The sequence below is a fragment of the Prinia subflava genome, chromosome 1 (assembly GCF_021018805.1).
Source record: "Prinia subflava isolate CZ2003 ecotype Zambia chromosome 1, Cam_Psub_1.2, whole genome shotgun sequence".
Taxonomy (NCBI): Eukaryota; Metazoa; Chordata; class Aves; order Passeriformes; family Cisticolidae; genus Prinia; species Prinia subflava.
In genome coordinates this window covers 131,561,100-131,587,584 of record NC_086247.1, presented here as the reverse complement: position 1 = coordinate 131,587,584, position 26,485 = coordinate 131,561,100, and the positions used below count along the sequence as shown (strand labels likewise).

Genomic DNA, 26,485 nt, shown 5'->3' with positions numbered 1-26,485 from the left:
AGGTAAGGGTACCTTACTCGGGTTTGATCTCTTTAATTTTCAATCTCTTCAACTGGCCTAAGCCACCAGAGATACTAGAAGTTATCCAAATTCCCTCTGAATTTTTCCTGGAGCTACTCATCTCTTACTATATGGGATTTTAGGGAGATTAATCTCTGCGATGAGGTGAATCAGACGTCTAAAAATAGATAGGATGGCAACATCAAGCACTGTGAAAAAACATTCCTCTTATTCCTTGTTAAGGCTTAAGTGTATTTACAAAAGCCTCTCAAACAGCCCAGGTCCGCTGTCCTTATGTCCACAAACCAATTGCAATACTTTCTATAGCAACAATGACCTTATTGCACAAGAGTAATAAAAGTGGTCCAAAAGAAGAGGTTTGTTTGGGAAGGGAGGTCACACGCAGCCGGAGTCACTGCTGACTAAACAATGCCGTACTTGGAAGGAGTGTTTGCTTCCTGCCTGAAGCAGAATCTCTGAGCGCTAGCAAAACCTACACCAGTTCTTCAGCTATTAATTACAAATATCAAACTTCCCATTCCTGAACAGGTTAAAGAGAAGCTAATGAAGTTTAGCAGCTGTAGGACTGTTTAACAAAAGCAAGGCTGGCTGTCACAGCACGGCAGGTCACTTCATTGGCCATTAAAGACTCGATTTGGTGCCTAATCACAGCTATCTAGGGCCACTGAGACGCCTAAAATGTCTTGTCTGTCCGTACCCTGCCAAATCAGAAGGTTTGGGGTCTTTCTTTTGTTCCTGTGTTGTATCTTGCAAACTTATCTGGGAGTTCTGGGCACTTGAAAAAGCACTAAATTCTTCCCAAAGGCCCTGAGAGGTGGGTCACCATGCAAAACCAACAACTCGTTGAGTCTTTTAAAATGAAAAGGTCATGGAAAATTCTCAATTTTCTTCCATCTCTTTATTAATTTCTCTGGCCAGCCCTGACTTGGGGATGTCTTTATTGTCTCTGCTGGCTCTGTCAGCTTGCTGGGCATCTTCACTAACCAAACCAGGAAGCAGGACCCAGGGCAGGGTATCCTCGCCACCTCCTTGCCCTCACAGGCACCGGAAAGTTCACACTGCACAGGAAGGAGAAAAGGGTGTCCCATCAAACGAACACGGGAGAGGAAGAGCCCTAAGGTATGTCAGCTCCGCCCTACAGTGCCTGCGGATGAGCGCCAGCCCCGCTCAGTCCCAGACCACGGAGGGCGAGCCCCGCCCGAGCCCGCCCGGGCCCGCCCCGGGGCTGGCGGCGCCTGCGCGGGGCCGATCCCGGAGCGAGCGGGGCCGGTCCCGGAGCGAGCGGGGCCGTGCGGAGCCGTCCCGGCCATGGAGGCGGCGCGGCGCTGCCCGCTGTGGCTGCCCGGCCTGGCGCTGCTGTGGGGCCGCGCCGTGGCGGGGCTGGAGCAGATCCGCACCACGGTTCCGCCGCCGCCGGCGCAGGGTAAGGAGGGGCGGGCGTCGCTCCCTTTGCGGCCCCGTCCGTGCCGCGGTGCGGCCGCGCGGCCTTCCCGGGCGGGCCGGGCCGGGCCGGCGCTCGGCCCTGGGCCGGGCAGAGGGGCTCGGCGGCGGGCACGGGCTCAGGCTCACCCCGAGGCGTGCAAGGGCCCAGCGGCGCCCGAAGCGCCTTCAGGAGAGTTGCGGAGAGCTCGGGGTTTGCCGTGGTGCTGCCCCCGGCGCGGAGCGGGTCCCGTGGGCGGGAGGGAACAGCCCGCTCCCGGCCGAAGGACGGGCTGATGGCACCGGGGTTTGCCGGCCTGCGGGGCCACGGAGGAGTCCGGACCTTTGCGGCACGGAGACGGCAGTCACAGAATCGCAGATTCGTAGGGACCACAGCAGTCTCCCGGTCCAAGGTCCCTTGCTCAAGCAGGGTTGTCCTAGAGTGTACACAGTCCCCAGGGTTTGCTCAGCCCTGGGTGATGATGAGGAATGTGCCTCAGGAAAAGCTGACGGAGATGCTCGTCCCTCCCTGTTTTGCTGGAATCGTTTATCACTTCGCTGCTTTTGGCAGGCAGCTGGGGAAGCTCGGCCTCAGATTTAGTTGCCACCAACACATGTGGCCGCAAAGGTGCACGTCAGGTTAGCTGGCATCAGACTTGGGTATCACAAGTGCACCTTGACTGGTGTGTCTAGATCCCAGCTGGAGGTGTTTAATTTCCTTTAGGGAAGAAGGGTTTATACTTGAAAAGGGAGCCTCCAGCTTTTTGAGACAACTAACTTGAAGCAAATTAGCTTTGCTGATTCATGTTCAGAAAGCTTGTTTGTTTGGGTGTTTTAAATCTCGCATTGAAGAAGTAATGAAGTGTTTTTATAAGCATGGTGGCACTCCATGTTGAAAAATCCCATTTGAAAATTTTTGAGTATAAACTGAACGGTTTCTGAACCTGCTCCTCATGTAGTTTTTTTATGAATTGGTATATGAGCTTTACACTTAGGCTGGTAATTGGTACCTGTAACAATTTAATTAGTCTGGGATAAACTGGTAAGGGGGGTTTTTGGTATGAATATATTAAAGATAAATATATTGGTACGTAAAATGCATTTAATGTTAAGAATTAGTACCAGGAATATTTAATACTGAATTATAAAAAGAAAATATTGAAATCTGTAGTTGTTTCACAAGCAAGTAACTCTAGCTCATATTGACAACTGCTTGTGAATAATGCTCCATTTGGAGTTCATTTCCCTTTATTTTTGTGATGTGCTGAAATAAGAACAAGCTTGTTTCATTAACTGGTCTAAAAATTATCACAGGAATTACAATTGCTAGAAGAAAAATCCAGGTTCAGACTAGGGAAGGAGGTTCCCCCTCATCTTTCAAGTAGTTTGTCTAGGTCAGGGCTAAGGCATATATGTGGTCCTGTGGGCAACATGTCTGAGTTATGGATAAAAAACACTGGTCTTAAGATGACAAACATGGGACACTTCGAAAAAAAGTGAATGTAAACACCAGTAAGTATGTGAGTTTTTTTTAAATTCAGAGAAAATGCATTGCTTGGCTTGCCAAGCTTCTGTTAAAGTTCTTATTGTTCTCTTGCATATTAACTTTGTGTCCTATATTTGGAAGTGGTTTTTATTGTTATTTAAAATCATATTATTTGCAGAGCTTTATCTTTTAAAAACTCTCTTCTGCCAGAAAAAAAGTTAATACTTATGGAGGGGGATAAATCCTAAGCAAGGGTCACCTTTTGCCAAGCTTCCAAAGCTGCAGAATTTGGAATGTTCCATAAACTGAACTGTGCAACTTCTAGAATTTCAGCAAAGATACCAGGAGACTCTTGGGTTACACCTTCTGTGTTGTCCTTAGAGAAAGCAAACTGAGGTTAATGATAAGCTTGAATTGTTTCCCTGTGTCTTAAGGTTGAACTTAAATGCATTTTCTCTGTTTGCTGCAGTTCTCCTGGAATGCAATTACTGAGATTTCATTACTTCAAAATTATTGCTTGTATCTAGGATTAGAAAAAGAAAAGGTTAAATACTATGATAAATGCTTGACCTTATGAAATAAAAATAAATGTATAATCTTCGTATATTCTGGTTTTGTTTGCTTTTTTAGCATGTTCAGAATTTTCCCAGAAGTCCTGTGAAGAATGTCTAAAAAATGTTTCGGTAAGATTTTTAACATATTTTTGAATTGATAAGAATTTCCCCTTAATATGAAATCATATTGTTAGGCTTTCTTTGGCTGTTTGTTTCTTATTTAAGGGATAGGGTCAGCTGATGTGTTGCTTCCCCTCTGTCACAGTGATGCCAGTGTGCTGTCACTTTGCCAGGGTTGCTCCATGATTTGGTCACTTGCGGTGTTTCTGTGCTTTGTCTGGAGAGGGCAGACCGAATCCAGGCTTCCAGTGTTGGTGTGTGCTCAGGGCTTTTATGGCTCTGCTGAGCAAGTTGATGTTGCTGCTGCCTCAGACACATCTTCATTCTGTGGGTAGTACTTGGTTAAGTGTCCATCTAATAAACTCAGTCCTAGGCAGTTAAAATGCCTTGCTTTTCTGCTGTTGTGTTAGAAAAACTGGGAAATTAATGCCAATAAACTGGAAGTGCCTTTCTTTCTGGATGCCCCAAGAAGTGCCTGTAACTGAGGTAGAGCGTGCAGGTCCCTCCACTGACCACATCAGGCTGTGTGTGCTTAACACTGCCAGGCCAAGCCACTGTTGTAGCAAAATGTTTAGATTTCCAATGAGAGTGCAGTAAGGCAGACATTTAAATGTTAGAATTTGTTTCTCCACTCTTTGCTGAAAACTTCTGTAGCTCTACAATAAAGATTGTGATAAGCCTGCAAAAGGCATTAGTCCCTGCAGAGCAGAAGTGAGAGATTATTTCAAATTCAAACTTCAAATGTCACTGAAAAGAAACATCTTAGTCTTAAAGTTGCATATAAGTTTCCAGTACCGGAAAACCTTTTCACCAGGGAAGACTGAAAAATATCTGAACTTATCTGCTTGACTTATGCATACTTTGGCTTTAAGGGAAAAATATTAATTGAATTGTATTAATGATTGTGTATTGTCAGATTCATTTATCATTGGGAATGAACCAATTGAGATATTTGCTTGTACTTCAGCCCCTGCTCCAGCCAGTAGCTGTGTCAGGTGTTGCCTTTTGGGTTAGACAGGTTTTCAGCAGTTAGATGCAGGAGTCTCCATCAGAATGATACAGTGCTCTTTTGGGGCTCCCATTGTCACCAACAGTTTTCAGTTATTCAGATTTGGGAGAGACCTCATGAGCCACCTAATCCAGCTTCCTACTCAAAACAGGGTCCACATTATGTTCAGAATTTAACAGTGACTTTTATTGTGCCCCCTGTTGGTTGTTGTTTTTGAACTGTTAATTCTTATTAAATATTTGAACCAAAACATATTCTCATTTAACATCCATAATTAAAAGGGCACGTTTTTTGCAAAGTGAATTCTACTTCCTTAGGTTTTTTTTGTTGATGTGTCCTTACAGGTATGTTTAACTTGTACAGTCTAGCAACTATAAAATAGTAATACATTCTTCTTATTTCCAAGAAAGCAGAATCTGCTACAGATGGTTTCCTTTGTATTTAACATTTTGTAATCCATTAAGAGCAAGATAACAGGCTTTGTGTAACTGAGGATGTATGACAGAGATGTTCTTGATATTACTGTTAGATAAAGCAGAGTTCCTGGCTGAACTGTTTTTATAATGAATCCTAAAAACACATTCTGTTAAAGATTCCTATTGCTGTCATTCAAAACTATTTCACTGTTTAAGTTGTGTGGTAAATGGCTTCTGAATAAGTATTTATTTTAACAGATGAAACCAAAACCTAAGCTTGATGCTTAGTGATGATTTTAAAAGCAGAAATATTGTACGGGAATTTTAACTACAACACACATAAAAACTTTAAATTTTAAAAATATCCAGATATGTAAGTATGTGCAATTAAGGTACACAGAGTACTTTGCAGCTGGGACTGGATGAGGCTGAATCATTCATTACCTTGCAGCAAAAGCTCCTTTAGACTTACAAGGATTCTTTACTATTTTATTTCTGTTGATAATCAAGCGCAAGGCTGAAGTAAGATTATGGGTGTATTTTTATTCCTTAAAGATTTGAGGTGTTTTAAAAGTCTGAACAGTTGGCAGTCCAATTTTGTTATTTCTTAATTGTTAATTCTTGTAATTTCTTATTTGTTAATTCCAGTAATTTTAAACCCAAAGCCATTTTACCCTCAGGTACGCAGAGTACCTCAATATGTTCTCAAATATTTTCAGGCTACTTTACTTATAAGTACAAAATGTTCTTGTTCACCATTCAGTTTAGGTTTTACTGAGAAATTGTACGAGGACTTCTGTAGACTTTATAAGACAAAGCAGTTCCATTTTTCCAGTATTACATTCACGTAAGAAATATGTCTTTGGAGTGGTGCACTAAATTCCTAACTGTTTTTGGAGATTAATAATTTGGGTTTTTTCTTGTTTCTTTTGCACAGTGCCTTTGGTGTTACACCAACAACACATGTATCGATTACCCTGTAAGAAGTATTTTTCCACCATCTTCATTGTGTTCTCTCTCAAATGCTCGATGGGGAGTTTGCTGGAGTAGGTACTAATTTTACTTTTGCTGTAGAGTTATTTATGAGTATGATAAAAGTAAGACAGCTTGCTAGAGCTGTTTCCTGATAATGTATTTGGAGTGGTGGGGCAAGGAGGCAGTGGTTATGATTTGGAGCCATAGCTCTAATCTTCTGAGCATAGAAACACTCATTGTTAAGGTTACTGTGTGAGCAGCCAGTGTAGGTATGCTGATGCGATGGCTTTAAAACATTCTTACCTTCTTTAAAATTTCTGAAAGTGTTGGATGATTTATCTAGATCCACAATTCTTTTATATTCCAGTGGCAGCAGTGATCCAAGACCACAGGAACACAGCCACACACAAGTTCTTGAATGCTATTTTTGCTAAAACAACTGAAATAACAGTGTAATTGATGGGTACCAAAGACCATGTAGATAAGGTTTAAAAGGAACATGCACAGTGTAATCCTGCATTGTGTAATTGTTCTTCAATTTCCTTTTGCTATGTTTTACTACAAAATACAGGACTGAGCATGTGCTGCTGTCAGGGTGAAATATTTGGAGCTGTTTGTAATAATGTTTGTACAGATCTAAAATCAGACCAGACTGGAACAGAGAATACCTAAGGCATTGGAAAGCTTCTTGTATGAAACAAGAGTGCAGCTTCAGTCCAGCAGAACAAAGGCTTGCTGCTTTCTGTGTGTTTGTGCATGGACACCAGGAGGCTAAAGGACAAAACCAAATGGGAGTGAGCTGTCAGTGACTGTGTTGACTGAAGAAAGTTACCGTGCTTAGCACAGAGAGATTTTGCCGTAGTCTAAACTAGGGTAGCAGAAACAGAAGATTGCTGTTGAAGTGGAACGTGCATGTTTCTGAACACTACCACTTGATGACTGCTGCAGAGTGACTAGATTAAAAAGTGCAGGTGACCTTAATCAGTCCTATATTCTTACAGAAGGGTTTTGTGCTTTGTTTTGCGAGCACAGACATTTATGCTTTTGTTGGAATTTTTTAGGGTATGGTACGAATATAATTTCAGTGATAAAGCTCACTTTTAGGAAAACTGGTCTTGCAGTGTTGTAGTAAAGGCTCTCACTATGAAATGTTTAGCAGACTTTTTTTCTGAAAGTGTGGAGGGTTGACTCCTGCCAGTAGCTTAGTACTCACACAGCTTCCTCTCTCTCTCCCATGGCCCCAGTGGGATGGAGAAAGAAAAAGGAACAAGAGCAGAAAACCTCTTCTGTTGAGATAAAGACGGTTTAAAAAGGGAAGGAAAAAGAGGGAGAGGAAAAAAGGCAATTTTTTTTACCACCCCCCAGAGGTAGACTGTTGTTCAGTCAGTCCCCAGACATTAAATTCCTGTTGGAATTTGGTTTCCCCTTGGAAGCCAGTTACGCCCTGCACTTACCTTTCCTTCACCTGAGATTTTTTGCTGACCAGGACGTTGTGTGGTGCCAGTTTGGGTCAAGGGTTCTGTCAGCATCCCCTCCTGACCTCTCCCAGTCTCTTGCCTGTGTCCAGCCCTAATCACTGGGGGGAGCAGAGGGAAGGGGGTGGGAGCAAGGTGGAAAAATATTTTGGTGCTCTTGAAGCCTGTTCAGCAACAGCCAAAACATTGATGTGTTACCAGCATGTTTGAGCCGGAAAGCCAAAACACGGCATCAAACGAGCTGCTGTGAAGTTAACACTTTCAGACACACAAAGCAGAGAAACACATGTCCTTTTCTACTGGTACTAAAGGTGGTCTTGACAGTTTACTGCTGCTGTGGAAATGGCTTCTATCTTGTGTGCCATCCTGTTTCTAGATTGACTGTAGCTTAAATACAGAATGAAACCTTCATAATTGAGCACATTCTCAGGAAAAAAAGAAGTGAAAGTAGAAAAAAAGCTCAAACCAATTCATCAACAAAAACACCCTCAAACATGCATTTCTTTAATAGATTTTTTACAAATTACAGGCAGCACCATGCCGTGGGGTTATATGGTCTTACTGAGACTGTCCCCTACAAACACAGCAGGAAAATTAATTAACTTGTGAAGGTGGTGGTGATGGGGTTTTTTTCTCTGAGCAAATAAAATTAAGAGATGAATGTTGTTCACCATTGCTGAAATTGAAGGTGAATAGTGCAGCTTTCAAAGTCAAAAACAAATTGCTTGCTCCCAGTGACAATTTTGTATTAATAACGTGTGTTGACAGATTATTAACAGAGTGAAGTGAAGGACAGTGTAATACAAAGTAGCTTAATTGTGTTGGGTGTTTTCATGAATAGTAAGCAGATGAAATAGGTAATGGTGCCAGGAATGTAGACTGAAAACTGACAGTCTTTTCCTGCACTTTAATCAGTCCAAAACCCCTTTTTTGCTACAATTAAGTAGTACACTTTCGAAAAAATTAAATTTTGTTTAATTTTTTTTATTATTTTTGCTTTACTGGATAAAGTATATTTAATTGTTTGTAACTTGTAGGGAAGTAACGAAATGAGAAATGTGGTTTTACTTAATGTCTACTCAGAGTAGATTATGCCTAATAGCAAAGTTTGAATCACGTGGAGGTTCTTGCATATAGGGATGAAAAAATGTCTGGAAAGGAAGGGAAGAATTATGAGAAAGATAAATGTTAATGATGGAGTCTAACAAGTTGAATATATTCATGTTTTTCAGTAAACTTTGAGGCTTTAATTATTGCCATGGCTGTGGTAGCTGGACTCATTCTGGTGTCCATAACAGTCTGTTGCTGTTACTGCTGTTACTGCAGAAGGCGTTCCAGGAGGTAAACACATGTATTTGTTTCCTTTGCTAACTTTGTTTCCTTTGCTATAACAGTATACTAATAGTATTTTCATTTAGAAGCAGTTTTGGTCACTTTGCTTTATTTGTTTGAGAAAGAGAACAAGATAAGAGATACCTAGTGACAGGTAGTATGACAGTGGAAATGATGCTGGAATGACATGGAAGTGATTTTCCTAGTGATAACAGCACTGATGTGTCTGACTTCATGTAAGCTATTGCTTTACACTTCTACGTTATACACTTTCTTACTAACATTGGACATGAAATCTTTCAATGACCAAATAAATCCTTACTTCTTGTGATACTGGTATAAATAATTTCTTTCAAGGCAAGCTCATGGTACAGCAAAAAGTGACCAGATAAGTAACAAGTAACTGAGTAATAATGTCCTATACAGCACTTGGTATTCATCTTTCAGAGTTGCTCTGGAATCTGTCAGCAGTCAGTATCTAAGGGATTAGCTCTCTTTGCTAATTCAGAAAGATATTCTAAATGCAAGATAATACCTCTTTGCTCTAAGATACTAAGAATGATTTACTTATATTCAAGGAAAGTAATACTCCAAAAATTAAATGTTCTTGAGATCTTGGAGAACTTGTAATTTTTTTTTAAACTGGCTTTTTTAAATAGATAATATTCTTTAAAGGGGGGAAGTAGTTGATGAGTAGCTAAAATGGGTACATCAGTGCTGTAATGTGAAGTGGGACAGCACAGCATGCTTGCCTTTATCAAGTTTTATCACTCTGTTCTTTTTGTACTTCAGTACTTCCTGTGTGAATAAAATGGACACCTTATTTCTTGGTCTAAGAAAGTACAGATGATTTCTGTACTCTTTGAAGTACCTTTGACTCATTATTCCTGTTTGAGATTTGGTTTTGGTTTTTTTAAAAGAATTTATGCAACTGTACATTGTTTAGTGCTGACCTTAGAGCCACAGAAATATGGTACATGTGTGGTTTTAAAGAAGTGTGAAAATAATTGTAAATAACATCTCATTCCTTTCTCTCTTCCCTGAGGAAGAAGTATGTACCTGTTCTGTTGGTAGGCTGGTATACCAAATCTGCCCTAGTGCAAAAATAAATACTCTTTAGCCCCGTGCTGATAAGCCCTGAAAATGTAAAGAACAGGTTTAGATCTTACATAAGATCTGCCAGCATCCTCTGCAGAACAGCTGAGTGGGCCCCTGTGGCTGACATGTCAGCAAATAAAGCTTGAATCCTGTGAAAAGAGATATTTGTGCCAGACTTCAGTTTTAGTAGCTAAGTTGTCAATCAGTACCGTAACATCTAATTCTAAAAATAGAGGGTTAGTTGAGAGTCATCGTATGCCAAGACTCCAAAGGTGTCAAGCTTAATCTTGTGACCCTTAGAGGATTTATAGGTCTTGTCAATCTGGGGTCCAGCTTATTTCAGGAGAAGTCAGAATGTGTTATTACACTGAAGCCTGGTACACTATTGGCTTTAAGCCCACTGATTCTCAGCTAGAATTCTTTTGCTCTCTTCTTCCTTACTTTTGGGGGCACATTTTCCACAAAATAAACTTTTTTTCGTGAATAGGAGGAAGGAAAGGTTGTAGAAATGTATTACCAGATCTGTTTAACTGGCTCTTTAGATGTATCATCTGAGATCTGAGGTGTAACCTTATTTTGCAGAGGTATCAGTGTTTCTTTTGGGAATTCTTAAGCCGGTGTTTAAGTGTTTGAGAAGCCTGAACTTACATTTTCCTTGAATGCAGACAATACTTAAATGCATTAAATCCACATCAGTAATGTAGTTGGCTCAGCCACGTCCATCCTTCCACAGGAATGCTAGGAATATTGGTGTATAGTTTTTATTTTTATTCTCTGTTTTTGGGCTTCTAAGAGTCTGTTCCATGTACTTGTGGCAGTTTCATGAACAGATATTATTTATGAAACTCTACTAAATAGACTTCTGTGGACTTCTGTTATCAACCACGTTTTTATTTGTATAATATCAAACTTCATGAATTTGGAAGAACAATTCATTCAAAGTATCCAGAAAGATACTTAATGCTGTTTAATTACAGGGAAGAAATGTGTTTTCTGAATCATATAGCAACACTTTATTTATTTGATGCTTTCATATTTTGCAACACCAATTGTGAAGATTATTGCATAGTTATAAGACATGGGGTCTCCAGTAAAGCTGTTTCACTGGAGGGTGCCCAAGAAGGACCATTCTAGGGAGCTTCTAGTCATGCTGGACATGCTGATATGGAGAACTGGTTAGTTTTCCAAAAGGATCTAACATTGTTTTCAAATACAAGTGACCTGTTGCACGTGTTTCCTGCTCCCCCAAGTTTTTTCTAATTCTTTAGGTGTAAAAGCTGGAACTAAGAAATTTGTTTCTGAAACATTGCATGGATTCTGAAGTGCTGGCTTGTATTGAAGTAACTAAAATGTTCAGAGAGATATATGGACTGTTTGAGCACATGAGAGAATTGAGTTCATATTTCCAGAGCTGAATGTGTCTGAATTTTGTGTTTTAAAGCGTTTGACATGCTGTAATTAACCACTGGATGTCACTCTTGCTTAACTTAGATGTTGGTGGCTGCAGATGTGTGGTAATGGTGCTAAGGTGTAAATTGTAAATAATAACCTCAGACATCTTCAGAACTGTATTCACTTTGGAAGATGATTAGCACCTGGGCAAACATTAGTCCCTTTACTAATCCCGAAGAATCATCATAAATTCTGTCATGGAAAAACTAACAGAAAAATTATTTGACATTTGCTTTAGAGTCCTACAGGTCTTACACCTATCTAATGGTTAAGTGAAGCTGAGCTTTCTCTAAGGCAGGACACAAAGCTCAAGTGCAGCAGAGAATTCAGTAGAGCGTATCTGCACATGCACAGCTCAGATGTACTGCGTAGGTTCAGCATTTCCCAGAATCACACAGCTGATGCTCGGGTAAATCCTTGCTCATTCCAGAGCAGACTCATTTCCTGGGGCAGCTCGAGATTGGATAGTAATGGTTGTTGGAAAGATAAATTGTTCTGGCATCAAAGCCTTATGAATCATCAATCTTCTTCCAGAGGACAACAATGGACTGAACTGTGCATGTGCAGAACACTGAGTCGTAAATGGGGTGTGACACATGGGGGAAAGGGCAGTTAGGAATCCTGCTTCTGGAACAGTCTGCATCCACTTCTTAAGAAGCTGTAAATAGTCCTGTGGAGGCTGAAGGGCATATTACTACATGAGTAGGGCATTTGGATATTATAAAGTGAAAGGATAATTACACAAAGTTGTCAGTTATACTTAACTCAGCTGTGAAATTTTACATGGCTATGAAGTAGTATCTCTGGTCAGACTATAAATTCTTTTTGAAAGTAAAGTAACTAAATAATGATAGCTTAGCAATAAAGTTGCTTTTTCCTCCTCTTATGCTTTCCTTCCCTCCTTATTTTTCTAGCAGACTAGATGATGAAGAGGAGCAGCTCGCTAGGAAGAGAGAGGAACGAAGACTACAGTCTCTTCAGAGGTAAGTCTTGACAGCTTGATATATAGCTATACACTTCCTGGTGATGTAGGAGCATTCTGTCCAAGAAATACACAGACTACTAAACAAAGATGCATTGTGATGTTGGGTGGGCATGACAGTTTTTACAGCTCAGGTTTTTACAAAACAGCTTTATTATGAGGTTGATGTGCCTGATTAGGGGCTGTATTACTGTAAATGAACAGAGAGCAAACAAGCTGATGCTCAGTGTGGCAGGTACCATGAGTGCTCTGTGCATCATTGCAAGGTAATGACAAACATTATCCAAGAAGAGAACAGATGCAAGTTTGTTTTCATATACATCTGAATTTGTGAGCTGAAAGTGTCACACTTTAATGTGCCTGGAATGGTAAGACATAGGTGTCCAACTTAGGAAATATGCTCACATACAGTTTCTTAGATAAGTTATACCATATATTTGCAATGGATCAGAAAAAAGGGGAGTTTTCTACCTGTTAATCCGGTTATAATGAGTGACAGCACAGTAGAGTGCTAGTGAACATGAACATGATGTTTATCCTAGAATGCTTTTGTTTCTTTCTAAAGAGAAGGGATCCAGTGAGGAATATCAACCGTTTTTGTAAGCCAAAACCATGTGCCTTGTGATGAAATGTACATCCTTCATTATGCAGCTCTGTTCAGTTTAAGACAACACTTAACTGTGTTTGTTATAAAGCAGATTTGTGGCTAGCTGCATAATGGGGGACAACTGTGTTCCATAACCTTTGCACTGTGATTTGTGTATCAGCTTCAAATTCTTGGTACAGTTAATCTGTAGGAAGTCTGATGCTTCTGGAGCATAAAGTGTGCTGTGCACACACCAAGCAAGTGGTGTTGCACTAGGCAATTAGCAACACAGAGCTAATACCAGCTCCATTCTTGAATTTAGCTTAGGAACAAGGGTCACTGGGAGCTGGCTGCACTGCCAGAGCGCCACTGCAGCCTTACTTAGAGCAGCATTCCTCTTTCCCAGCTTGTCTCAGGAGTGTGTCTGTGAAGCAGAAACTGCTTTAATAGCAGGAGAGAGCTTAGCAGCAGCCCTGGGGTGTTTCCATGTTCTGAACACACATACCTATTGTGTATGTGGCTGGGGGTCATGAGAAAACACAAGGAGTAGGCCACTTCCAGCACCTAGAGCACCTCACCCTACCCACTGCTTGCTTCCTCTAAGACCTTTGGAGGATGGATTGCTTGTAGCAGGCTGTAGAACAAATTAATATTCTCAACAACCCATTTTTGACAAGCCACCTGCAGAGGAAAACACTGCCTTGTACTGTGTAGTCCTTCCTTTCTACTGTGAAGTTTCACATAGTTTATGAAAATAGCTGAATAGCTGTTCAGATAAATATCATGGGAGGAAAATAGGCATAGCATGGACCTTGTGTCTACCTGGTTTTGTTTTTTTCTTGTCATATGACATGGTGAGTTTTTTTCTGTGGGATACAGCTACTTCAAATACAGCTGTTAATATCATTTGGCAATTGAAGTTGAACTGCACTAGCCTGAGCTTCATTTCATGATTCCTTTAGTGAATGGTAAAAACAAAGTAAGGAGGCCCAAGTTGCACAGTGTTCCATGGAAATGTTTTTTGTGGAAGGTTTAAAATGATTGCAGCACCTAGTATTTTGTCTTTTCAGGTACACTGTAAAAGTCTACTTTTTAAGTTTAATATTTGTTTTTATTAAAATTCAGTTAATTCTGGGTACTTTAGTGTCTCTTTAAAGGATGCCTGTTAAAATGAAAAGTAGGGATAATTTTGTTGGCTCTGTGCTTGTCTACACAAGGCTGAATCTAGCTGTCAGTTTACTGAGAGAGTTGAAGGTTACTGATGATGATTTAAGTTTGCACTTACTGTGAGGGACGTGAAGAAAAGGATGTCTAGAGTTCAATTTTTGACTCAAAACAGGTATCTTATTGCATGGCTTTAGTCCTTTTTTTGATTTCATTATCTCCAACATGAAAAATAATTTTTAAGCATAGCATTGAGTAGTGAGTGTTTTTCTATACATTCAATTATTTACAGCTTCAAATACATGATATATTTTTATGTTAGATTTATATAATTTATAAATCATTATTTATTTTAGAAGTTTGTAAATAAATGCTAAGCAATAAGATCCAGTGACAAGTCTAAATTGATAGTGTATTGGTAAGGGAGAACAAGGAGAGAGGCCAGGGAAAGAAAGGATGGTAGTTTATTTGTAAAGAACCAAGTATGGAAAATTATTATGTGAATTGTTAGTATTGAGAAAAATACTTCCTCAGCTTACAGCAATGGAGACAACTTGGATGAGAAGTCAAGACTTTAGCATGTATAAGATGGAGTAACAGCAGCAGTAGTGTTAAGAAACAGAACTAGCTTGGAAGACTGAAGGGACTTGAGCTGATCATAATGTGAGATGTGGGTGGTGCAGTAATTTTGGGTGGCTGATTCAGGGACTGCCTCTTCAGAGCTGTGTCTGGTTCTTCTGGGTTGATGTGTACCTAAGCCTTATTTACTGGGCAAGAATTTAGTCACGGGTGAAGTGATGCCATCATGGTTGCCTGTCAGAGTTTGAATGTTTCACTGATATTAATGATTTACTCTTCAAACTTAATTAGATGTTTGGTGGTTTGTTTTGAATAGCCTAGGGAAGTATCCTAAAGAATTTCTGAGGTTTAAAGCCTACACAGCTTGATTTTGCACCATCCCCTTCTGAAGAAGGTGCTTTCTGAATTCAGAACTGATTCACACTAACTACTGAAGTACTGGGGTTTCGGTAGCTGAACCTGCAGCAATGAGTCTCCATTACTTCAGATAGGATATGCAAAACAAAGAAGAAATGCCATTAGTACCACCAGTAATAAACTGGGTTTGAGGTAATGTGAAAACTATACAGTAGAAAGGTTTAGCTTTATACTGGAGAAGGCAGCTTTAAGCAGAACTGCTCTATTCTTTTCCTGAGATCCCTTGCCCCATATAATATCTTCTTCCTAGGTACCACAGAAAGCAGAAATCCTGTTGTCAGGTTACCTTCAGTGGGTAAATTTGTCTTCTCCTTTTTCTGTTCTCTTCAATCCTGACTTTCTTTCTCCACATGGATTTTATTACACTGATTCTCCAGTGTGTCTTACTGCATTTTGGCCAGGTTGCTTTGTTTACATTGCTGCCTGGGCTGAATAAAGCAGAGGGGTGTAATGAATGTGAGTATCTTTAGGAAATAGTAGTGGAAGGTTTTGAGTCTCTGTGTCTTGTTTGGTTTACCTCATCGTACTTTATCTGCATGCTTTTCCGGAAGGGCAATTGCTGGAAAAGGCCAGTTCCACCCTCAGCTCAGTAGGAAGCAGGATAATTGCTTCTGAGGACACACAGGATCTGATTAGCAGTAGGAATTGTTCAGAGGTGGAATATGCACAGGGCAGATGGGATCTTTGGTGAATTAAGCTGTCAGTGCTTAACAGCTTTCTGCTGAATATGTGCAAATTGGAATCCGGCAGAAGTCACAACTTGTCTGACTGGGTTGAATTTTGACAGGGGTAGAAAAAGGGTGTGTGTGTATATATATATATATATTTATATTATTATTTATTTATTAAATTTTTTTAAGGAACATTTTTGCCTAATTCTATGTCTTTTCTTCAAGGTATATAGATCCTGGGTCATGAAGCAGTTGTGTAGGAGCTTTTACGTTTGTTTTTTAAACTAAGCAAAATAGATCCTTCCTTTGTAGTATAGGAAAACTATCTGAGAATAGATGAAATTTTTTCCATTTAGATATCTTTCCTTTTCTCCTCTTCACATTTGCAAAGGAGAAGGAGAAATCAACCCATCAGACACTTGGTTTATATGAATAATTTCAGTTTGGCAATATTAGATATACAGCCTTGAAAACAGTCTTATGGTCACCAATTTATATTTAGCACAATATTTTAAATTATTCTCTGTATGGATGCCATGCTTTATTTTAGAAAGCAATAGTTTCCACTTACACTTGCTGTACATTGCACACCTTTTTAGCCTTTTAGAGTTATTATATTGAATTAGTATTCCGAAGTATGTTCTGGGCACAGCTAAATTTTACACTGATGCTCCTTGCTGGAAAGCATTAGAGACTCTTACAGTGTAGTGCCTTGCTTCCTATGTATAGATGAACACCTCAGTGTATAAATGTGTGCATATATGTGGATGCTTTACTTTTGTATAGAAAAGTATTTCCTAGTGTTTATTGTAATAAATACATCTTATGTTTGCACTATCAATTAGTAAGAATTTATGGTCTTACAGATGCAGTGTATGTAGATATTTACAGATGAAGTGTAAATAGAAAGTTAGTAAATAGATATATACAACTGCTAAGTGTGCTTTTTAAAAAAAAATGGTAATGTAATTACTAATACTAATGTAAAAAATGCTTTTGTCCTTTTTGGATGTAATTACAGTTTGCTTACAGCTCAAAAGAGTCTGAATGTTCTTCTGATCCCTTTATTTCTTGCAGGAAACATGAAAGAAAACTGAAGCATGATGAAATACGTAAGAAGTATGGTATGTGTCAACTTGTTTTGATATTATGCCTATGTTGATTCCTTTTCCCTAATTATTTTTAAAATTCACTGCAGAAATAAGCTGCTTTATGACCAACAGAAATAATCAAGCCTGGTTTTCTGCTGATGCCTGTCTTCTGACACTTGATCTCAGCACTTTATGCTCCTGTTCTCTTCCTGCACTGACTGCCCAACTGAGCAAGAAGACAGTGTGCTTGTGCTGGGCACTTAAATATCTTGATTAAAATAAGTGGTTCATTCTGTCTGTTTCTAAGTAAGAGGACTGAGTTTGGGGGCTTTGGGGTTTGTTACTGAATGTGATAAATGAACCTACTTGAACTTTGCTACTGGAGTCATGGCTCTTGAAGGATGAGAGACTGACTAATAGATAGCAAGCTTTTTAAATCAAGCTTAAAAAAGAAGAGTGGAAGATGCAGCCTAATGTAGGGATAAAATATGTTTTCTTTGTTTTTATGTGGAGCTGTGCAAGCTTCCAGTTGTAGAAGACTATCACAAGACTGTAAGACCTGCTGTGTTGTATAGGAGACTCTTATTATGTAGGTTTGTCAGTGCTTGCACTTTTCATCTGATTTGTTCATAGGGTTAATAGTACTGTGTATTCAGAGACAGATCTGCTAAAACTCTGCTGCATTTTTTATTATGCAAATTGCACTAATGTCAGAGAAGGTGTTTCTAGGGGTCTGAACAGTCACTCAAAGCTGTTAATTTTCATCCTCTTGTTAAACTGATTGGCAGAGTCTAGGAATGCCTTCATGAATCTGCAGCCTGCCCTTTGCCTGATGCAGAAGTGATACAGACAAACTCTGTAGGGAATTCTCTGCCTAGAGAATGTTTATAATGATTCTTTGCCAGAACGGTGAAGCTTGAGCTACAGAAGAATGTTGTAGAAACTGGAAGTAATTTTTGTTAAATAGCAGTCTTGGAAATTATTCTGTGGTATTTTACAGGATAATTAACCCTGTATCTCAACCACAATTCAGTTTCAAGAGGCGTTTGAGTGGTTGACGGTAGTCCAGATGTTAAAAGAGCAAACAAAATCCAAGCACAACCAAAAACAACACAGTCTTTTTGTATTTGTTTCTCCTTACAAGAGACCTCACAGTCAGTCTCAGCAAGTTTGAATCATTGGGAAGATCTGGTGAAGAGCTTAGGGCAATGGCTGTGTCCCCACAATAACTTGCAGCACTCAGTGCAAATGGACCCTTGCATTTCCTGGATGCACCAAGATGCAAGTCCTGGGTGCAGAATCACAGCTCCCATATCAGAGCCCTGCTCTGGGGTTCAGTGATGTGAAAGCTGCATTCAGTTATGTTCTGCTTGTGAAACCAGTTCCTTTGTCTCTGCATGGCCCTACATTTTACTGAAGACAGTTGTCTCTTCAGTGCTTAACTTTGAGACTTTTGTGGGTCTTGTTGGAGTACTTGAGTTGCCTGAAATTTAAAACTGCATAATGCAATGCCTCTGGAATACAGACATCAAATTCAATAAATCAAGTATTGCTTGTAGCTATACTGTGCACACACTCATGGGAGAGCTAGTGTCATTTTGCCTCCACTATCAATGAATTAATGAGAAACAAGTTTGTACATTCATTGTGTTCATGGAAAGTGTTCTTTCTTGTAAGAAGTCGTAGTCACTTCTTCCTGCTCTTATGTTTTGCAATGCAGCTTACCTACAATTGAGTATAAAACTTAAATTTTATTAGCAAACTTCCATATAAAGTTTATTGACAGGTTTGCTGTATTACCTGAGCAAAGATTAATTCATATTATCAGATACATCAATTTGAGGCCTGGAATCTTATGGTTAATTTTTGTCTTAAAGAAAAATCTAGCTCTCACATAAATATAATTAGCACATCCTTAAGGGATGTATGTAACTGAGGAAAAATGAATAACAAAATACATATAAATCTTGAAATCCAAAAATAAAATTGCTGTTGGATATAAGGGTTGCATTCTGATAATAGACAGACAAATGATTGTCAGAATAATTTGGTGAGACGTAGAGTAGACTTGGATCTTCTCTCCCCATTTTTTTACTGTCTAGAAAATATAGATGTTAGCATATTAAACATAATCTAATAAATATTGCTGCAAATAATTATGGAGGCACTAGATTATTTTGCACTCTTACACACTGCAGAGAGGATTCTCAGTTATGGATGAGTGGCAGAATGACAATGACTTTGTTAACCTGACTGTAGATTAAGATGGTGATGCCTGAAATTTCAGTATTTGGTTGGCTTTAAGGGAATGCCTTTTCCCATTTCATCCCCCAGCTTTCCATACCCCATTTAAATGGTAATTACACATTTATAATGCACTGCAGGTGTCACTGTAGCCACAATCCTTTGGGAGCATTGGAAGCAATAGAGCTTTAGCAACCAGGAGTACACACTTTCAATTGTTTCTTTGTTGCACAATTTGATAGTATTTTTCATTTGCTCACATATATGAATGCAATATGATTGCACAAATTATACGTTGACTCTTAGGAAAAATTTAAAGTAGAATTCAGAGTACTTTGCAGCTTGTGTAGTACACAAAGGAATTACAATTTAATTCCTGCTGCATTTGCTTTTATTGTGTGTTCAGTATAGCATTAGTGAGAGGCTGCTTTATTATTTATTTATTTGAGGATTTTGCCTACTATTAGTGGAAGGATTTTTTTTCATTTAGTTTTTGCAAAATGATTATCATTTCATTGCTTTAGTTCTACAAAGGTTTTGATTAGCTATTTGAATGATCTGTAATCCTCTCTTGTTTATTTTATGTAACTAAGACATTGGATTTCATATTCAGTAGTTTATGATAGTTAATGTTTCTTCTATTCAAGGTAGATACTTTGCCTTGACCTTCTTTAGTGTTCTGAATACAAGGCAGGAAAACCTTGCATTTGAAAGCTATTTAGTTTGTGAAGAATACAGCTGTTAATCTGGGGGGCTAAAAATAAGGAGGAAAGGTTTAATAAGGGGTTAAGACATGTAGCAAACTAGATTTTTTTTTTTGCTTTCAACTATAAACAGTCTCTTGTAAGTATTTCACTTGTTAATTCTGGTTTTGGGCAGTGTTGGTACATGATGAGAGTCAGATCTGAATGACTGGGAATGTGCATAGTTAGATAGTGTACAATATAAATGAATATGCTGGAAAGAGGTATTAATTTCTTTTAACCATTGCTTTGTCATTTCATATTCTTTAATATTCTTCATTATTTCATACAAACTAATGAAAGATACTGGACTACTATACCTTTCCAATTTTTGAGTGTTAGATACTACTAAGTTGGTCAAATACTAACCTCAAAATGAGAGTAAATAGAAGTAAGAACTTTAAAGTGACCCGTGTGCCAATATTCAAGTTCATCAGTGACATGTAATGGACTTGATTGCTAGCAAGGCTCCTGAAGATACAAACATCTGGTTTCTCTGAATCCCCAAGGGTAAATGACAACTTGGGTAGTGGCTCTCATGTCAAACAGGAAAAAGTTGAGACAACTCCTGTCTGCTTCAAGGCAGCATGAGAGCTTCAGCTGAAGCAGAAGTGCTGCCCCATTAGCATGGGCTGCCAGCTCCTCGGAGTGGCACTGGCAGAGCAGCTCTGGCAGCTGACAGAGGCTTTCTGTCATGCCCCTTTTTTTGTAGGTCTCTCCAAATAGTTTTTGTCCACTTACTGCAGCCTGATACTTCTTCAGTAAGAGCTGGTACAAGTGATGAGCTGCTGTCTCAGTCCTCTTACTTAAAGTAATCTTATGATGTGCTTAAAATGCTCAGGGTAAAAGAAATTTAAATGCTGGGTGCAGGTTTGAGAGCAAGGCTGAAAGCAAAGTGGATTGTAACCCCTGGTTATCCTCATTTGGAAGGAGGGCTTGCCATTTCCCTTGGAGTCTCTTTTTCCTGGGTGATCAGTTTGTGAAGTCAGAGCCAATAGCATTCACATAGATTGACCCATAGTTCTTAAAGCCTATTTATTTCAGTATTCTGTGATGACACAGATTAGAGTACTTTAGGTTAGGCATGCTAATGCCTGGTTGGTGGTGATTACATCTGTTCATTCCTAAACATAATTCAGTAAAATTAACACAAGTACTACTGGGAATGGCATTTGCAGTGAGGAGTAAAAATGACACATTCACCTGAAAAATGAGGATTAGTTTTCTAAGATGGCTTTCAGCTGAGTGTTTTGGGGCAGAGGAAAAGTATATTCACTCCTCAGAATGGTATAGGAAAGGTTTATCAGGACTTGTACACAGTCCTCTGGTTAATTTGCAATTGGCACTAGTGGATATAGTGGTATCTATATCCATATAGATATAGATACCAATAGATATATATATGCAATAGATATATCTATATCTATTCTCCATTGGGCTTCAGTTGTTTGAACTGTAAAGAAGCAGTATCTAGTGTTTTACTGTACTACTTTCAGACCTATGAAGTGTTTAGTATGTGTCCTGAATGAAATATCAAAAAAAAATACAATAAGCACATGCCAGACTCTATGAAGAAAATCTGCAGGCTATGTTCATTTTGTCAGGGAATATGGTACCACCTCTTGCCACTTTGTGGAAAGCTTTTTGAAGTTAGGTGCATTTATTTGTAAATGGAACTTAATGAGAGCAGGAAGTTTATGCAATGGCAGTTGTAATAATAGTGGTAATTTCTAGTATTGATGCTGATTTTCGGTAAATGTTGTGTAAATGTGTTTTGTATTTCGAAGGGGTGAGATCCAGAAGTACTACAGTTATTTTAAAAATTGGACTACTCAGTTGTGTTTCAGGTAACACATATATTAAGCTAAATATATTAGGAGCCATATATCCTAACTGCCAAAGTATCAACAACTCTGGAGGAAAGGTGGGGGTGGTGACAATCTGAGAGTAAAATAAATGTTTCTTCTCTCTTTGAGTTGAGGTTAAATTAATGCAGGAATGTTACCTGAAGGCACTGAAGGTTGAATGGCAGGACAAGGATAAGAGGGTTTTTAAAATTGAGCATTACTTTACTTGACAGCTAGAATAAAGTTAGTGGACATCACAACTGTTTGTTTAAATGCATGAAAGGTAAGATTAAAATTTGAGAAGTAATCACTTTCTAGAAGTTTAAAAATATAAAAATTTCAAAATCTAAAAATATTCTAGATTATTTTTTACATTTATATCATCTAAGCATATTCTTATTAAACAAGTGCTTAAATTTTTCTTTTATTTTTTTTCAAAAACAATTTTAGAAAGGGATGGTACCTCTGATGCAAAGTACTATACCAGATAGATAGACTATATGTCATATTACCTGGCTGAAGCTTTATAAGTGCTACTGGCTTAATCCTTGGACAAGTAAGGGTCATTATATATGAGGTATAGTTTTGCTATTAATATTTTACAAGTTGACTGCTTGTAATCTTGTTTATTTGAGTGATTATAGGACTTTTCATATTTATTCTTTATTCCAAATATTTACTGTTCCCTATCAGGTAGTTAGTTGCAGTAACCAATACAGTAATCAGCACTGAACAGTGGTGCTGCTTGACTGGCATCTTTAAATAACCTGGCAGTTCACATGAAGCTCAGCAGCTGCACAAGGTAGGCAACAGTGTAGTCTGCCTACAGCACCATTTGGTTTTGACTTTCAGATAAAACAGTGAATGTTCAATATCTGTGTGCAGGTATGTGTGGAAGAGAGGTAAGGGATGAAAAGGACTGAGGGGAGTTCTCACAAGGTTTGGCAGTGACTAGAAAAGAATTTTTTTCATTATTGTGAATCTGAACATTTGTTTTGGAGTAGCTTGGCTGCACTATCTTCTGTCTCCATGCCTAGGCAAATGAGCTAGAGAAGAGTCCCTGTCAGACATCAGTGTAAAAATCTTGGCAGAAAAGACAAGAATAGTGTCCTGTCCTTTCACAACATAAGGTCAGCCTCTGGACTCTTACAGGACTCCTTTATTTTCAGTCCTCTGCTTACCCCAGGTTTAAAGTGTGGTTTAAGGTCTCTTTGAAATAATTTCTGTGTGGAGCAGCAATTGCTCAGCTAATCCATACAGAGGATGCTTTGCATATCCAGGCACTCAGCATAATTGGATGGCTTTGCAGTGCTGTCTGTGACAGTATTCTAGTATAAAGTCATTAAGAATCTTTGTGAGGGAAACATACTGCAACTTGGATTAAGTGATGCTCTTGTTCTGGTCCCTGGAGGTTTTAGGGCACATAAGAAGCAATCTTCATTTTTTCCTAGAGATCATTGTCCTGTTGCAGAAAAGCTCTCTGAATGTGACAGATGGTTGGATGTAATTGAAGTAGAACTAAGTCAAACTAGCAGCATCTTATATTTTAAAAGGATGATGATCTTATAGTCTTGCATTTATAAACTGGCCACTCAGAATCTGTTCTTGAGACATCATGTCTATACTTAGGTTTTGGCAGCTTGACTCTCACAAGTGCATTTTTTTGGGGTATACCTCACAAATGAGGAATGTGTTTTCCATGATAATTTTTCATAGAAAAATGTTCTCTCCCTGCTAAATCATGAAATACTTATTCATTATTATAGTCTGAGAAGAAGGAGTGCTTAAGAACACTTTTAGTTTATTATAGAACTTGAGTGTTTAGGTAATAGTGCAGCTATTACAAGAATTGCCTTTTGGATTTGTTACATGCAGTACGTACTGCAGTGAAGTCAGTAACTCAAAGTTTTTCTGTTTTAAGAAAATGATAAACGTAATCCCATTTTGTTTTACAGGTCTTCTTCAGGATTCTGATAACCCTTACAGCAGATTTGAGAATGAATAAAGATGAGCGCCTTCCACAAGAACTGTAACTCCAGAATCCAAGAAGACAGTTTGTTTTCATTTGCCCTTTGTTCTCTTTGCTTTTGTTTTTTTCTCTCCAAAGTGTTTTTTCCTGGTTATAAAACTAAAAGCAGGTAATGACTGTCTGAAATAACATGTTTCTATCTCCTATGTGTATAGAACTAATTTTTTATAAATGGTTTTTGTTGTTGAAATGTTCACTGAAGTTTGTTGGTTATCTTCCTCTTCTTAGATCTATATTTTATTATTTGATTTAGATGGTTAATAGTCACAATAGTGTGTTTGAGTTCAGTCTTAACTGCCACTTAAAGTAGTTGTTCTCATGTTATTCTCTCTTCCTAGATAAAGAGATTTTACATATATATATAAAAGAAAAAGCAACGTGTAAGCACAGCTCCACATAGCAGAAATAGCTGGTGAAAAATACATCATGCTCATTCTTGTGGGTGGAGGGGTTTTTTGCCTGGAAAAAGCTCTTCCAAGAGTGTAATGTGTAAGGGTTGCCAGAGAGGAGCATAGTTGCTTTTGAATAATGACATTCAGTTGTGGGAATGTTAATATGTACTTTGGTTATAGCACTGATGTGAAAAAGAAACCAGTTAGCAAAATAGGAAGAAGGTCAGTCTTGAAACAAACATAGTTATGTGTTCCTAAATTTATGAGACATCAATCTGTGTGAACACTTTCTTCTGCAAAGTTAATATATATTGAAAAAGAAAAGTCCAAAGTTGCCCAGATTCTGCAGTTCACCAGGGCTGGCCCTGGCCAGCAGCTTGAGCACTGCCCAGCTGCTTCCTCCCTCCCTCAGCACCAGGTGGGAGAGAACAGGAACAGCAAAGAGTTGAGATAAAGGCACAGTAAGTGAAGGAAAGGAGGGTAGTGGGAACAAATTCTGCTAAGGCAATTGCCACCTCCCAGAAGCAGACATTTGCCCAGTCCCCCCTCCATTTTTCTTGGTGAGGCTGGAATAGGGTCAGTTTAGGTCAGTTCTGGGCAACAGTGCCAGCTGTGTCCTCTCCCACTTCTTGCTCGCCCCTGGCCCAGTTGCTAGAGCAGGCATAGTGGGGGGAAAATGAAACCTTGATGCTGTGCAAGCAATGCTCAGCAAAAGCCAAAGCACTGGTGTGTTACCAGCACTGTTCTTGCCACAAATCCAAAGCAAAGCAGCACTGTAAGGGCTGCTGTGAATAAAGTTACCTCAGTCGCTGCCAGACCCAGTACAGTAACAAGGCAGTATTTTTTTTAACCTTTTATTGTTCTTTTGGTATTTTCCATAATGTGATTTACTTCCTTTCTTTCTTTTCATAGAAGTGTTTCCTTGAGCACTTTTAGTAGCTTACCATTATGAAGTGACAAGCAAAGAACTCTTCTGTGCCCCCAGTCTGATTGTATGTTCCCATTTATTCTGCACATTTTAAATCACCTCCCTTGCTGTTTATTGTCTGTTAAACAAATGTACAGTATTGAAGATGTTTGTATCATTTTTGTCCACATTCCTAAAATACACTCTTTAACATCTTGAATATGATTCTGTTTGCTTCTGTTGTTCCATACCATTTTAAATTAACTTTGTTTAAAAGAAGCTACCAAGTATGACTTTGGAGAAGGAAAAAGGTGCATTTTTGCCAGTTTTCTGTGGCAGGAATTAGATCATGCCTGTGGGTGAGGATGTGAATTACCATTCCTTGCAGTGTCAAAGAACCTGCCTCTGCTTAGGTTTGGTAAATAACACTTATCACTGGTTTTGGTACAGTGTTCTTTCACTGGCTTTACCTCTGCAAACTGTTTCTCTGTAGAGTTTCGCAGGAATTTATATAAAAATAGGTTTCTCACTTTCTGAATCTGTATTGTAACTTGTGTTAATGAAATACTGGTCTGTTTTTTCTTTGTCCTTTTTTAACTCATATTTAGCGCTTTATTAGTAGGCACTGTGTTTAATTTCGTGTTTCTTTATCTGTCAGCCATTGTCAAATGTGAAGTATTATTCAAATGCCTGTCTTAGAAGAATGATGGTCTGTGATAAGAGTGAGTTGCTAGTGTGGAAATGAAACATGCTGATGGTTTTCCCTGGAGATAACTTTCGCAAAAATGATGAAGGTCTGTCTGCTGTCTCACAACCAAGTAGTGACATTCCTGACTTAATAGAAAAGCATTTTTCTTCAGCACCTGCTACAATGCACGAAGGGCTGTCATGTATTTTATCTAAAAGGGGAGGAGGGACAACCTTTCTTACCATTTCAAAGATGGTAAAGTACTTGGAGAACCAAAATATTATGAGAAAAGGGAACAGGAGAATTGACATTCCTAAATCTCAGTTGTGGACATAAAAAGGTAATGACTGTGGTCAAATTTACCTTATGTTAAGCCTTAACTTTAGTCTGTAGTTTATACAAAATGTTAAGCGGGACATCAAATAGGGTATATTTTTGCTTACACAGTCAAGACTATTAATTTAATGAGACTATTATGGACACCAGCCTTGGAGCTTAAAGGAAAATGCAAAAATCCTCACAAAATCCCCAGACTTTTCAGATTATTTAACCTTTCTTTTCTGTGTTCATTGGAGCAAATAATTGGATGGAAAATACCCTTATTTCATTATATTAATTACCTTCTCTGCTCTCTGTATGTCACTTTTTCTTACTTCGGCTTGCCACAAGAAGGGTTTCTTGCCTTTGTATTTCAGTGTAGCCACAAGTAATTGGGAAAACAGCTGTAGAAAGTGTTATTGTTGTGTCTTTGTTTCTCAGGTGTATGAATAAAGGCATTTATCATCTTA

The 26,485-nt window shown here is 38.8% G+C and overlaps 1 protein-coding gene across 2 annotated transcripts; it reads left to right on the top strand.

Annotated features, from left to right (window-relative positions):
- Positions 1 to 1,212: 1,212 nt before the first annotated feature.
- Positions 1,213 to 26,485, top strand: LOC134558567 (pituitary tumor-transforming gene 1 protein-interacting protein-like). 2 transcript variants are annotated; one of them, XM_063412558.1, is made up of 7 exons: positions 1,213 to 1,444; positions 3,557 to 3,609; positions 5,963 to 6,071; positions 8,708 to 8,816; positions 12,275 to 12,340; positions 16,834 to 16,880; positions 23,637 to 26,485. In XM_063412558.1, exons 1-7 carry the CDS (start codon positions 1,330 to 1,332, stop codon positions 23,684 to 23,686), a joined length of 549 nt encoding a protein of 182 aa, XP_063268628.1. In that variant the 5' UTR covers positions 1,213 to 1,329; the 3' UTR covers positions 23,687 to 26,485. The 2 variants fall into 2 exon arrangements, with proteins under 2 accessions (XP_063268628.1, XP_063268619.1); XM_063412549.1 differs by having other exon boundaries at positions 1,238 to 1,444; positions 12,272 to 12,340.

Bases quoted from the DNA above. Each gene is read 5' to 3' on its own strand.
- LOC134558567 (XM_063412549.1), top strand. From the start codon at position 1,330: ATGGAGGCGGCGCGGCGCTGCCCGCTGTGGCTGCCCGGCCTGGCGCTG. The intron at 3,610-5,962 runs GTAAGATTTTTA...TCTTTTGCACAG, and splicing joins AATGTCTAAAAAATGTTTCG to TGCCTTTGGTGTTACACCAA. The intron at 8,817-12,271 runs GTAAACACATGT...TTATTTTTCTAG, and splicing joins TGCAGAAGGCGTTCCAGGAG to CAGACTAGATGATGAAGAGG.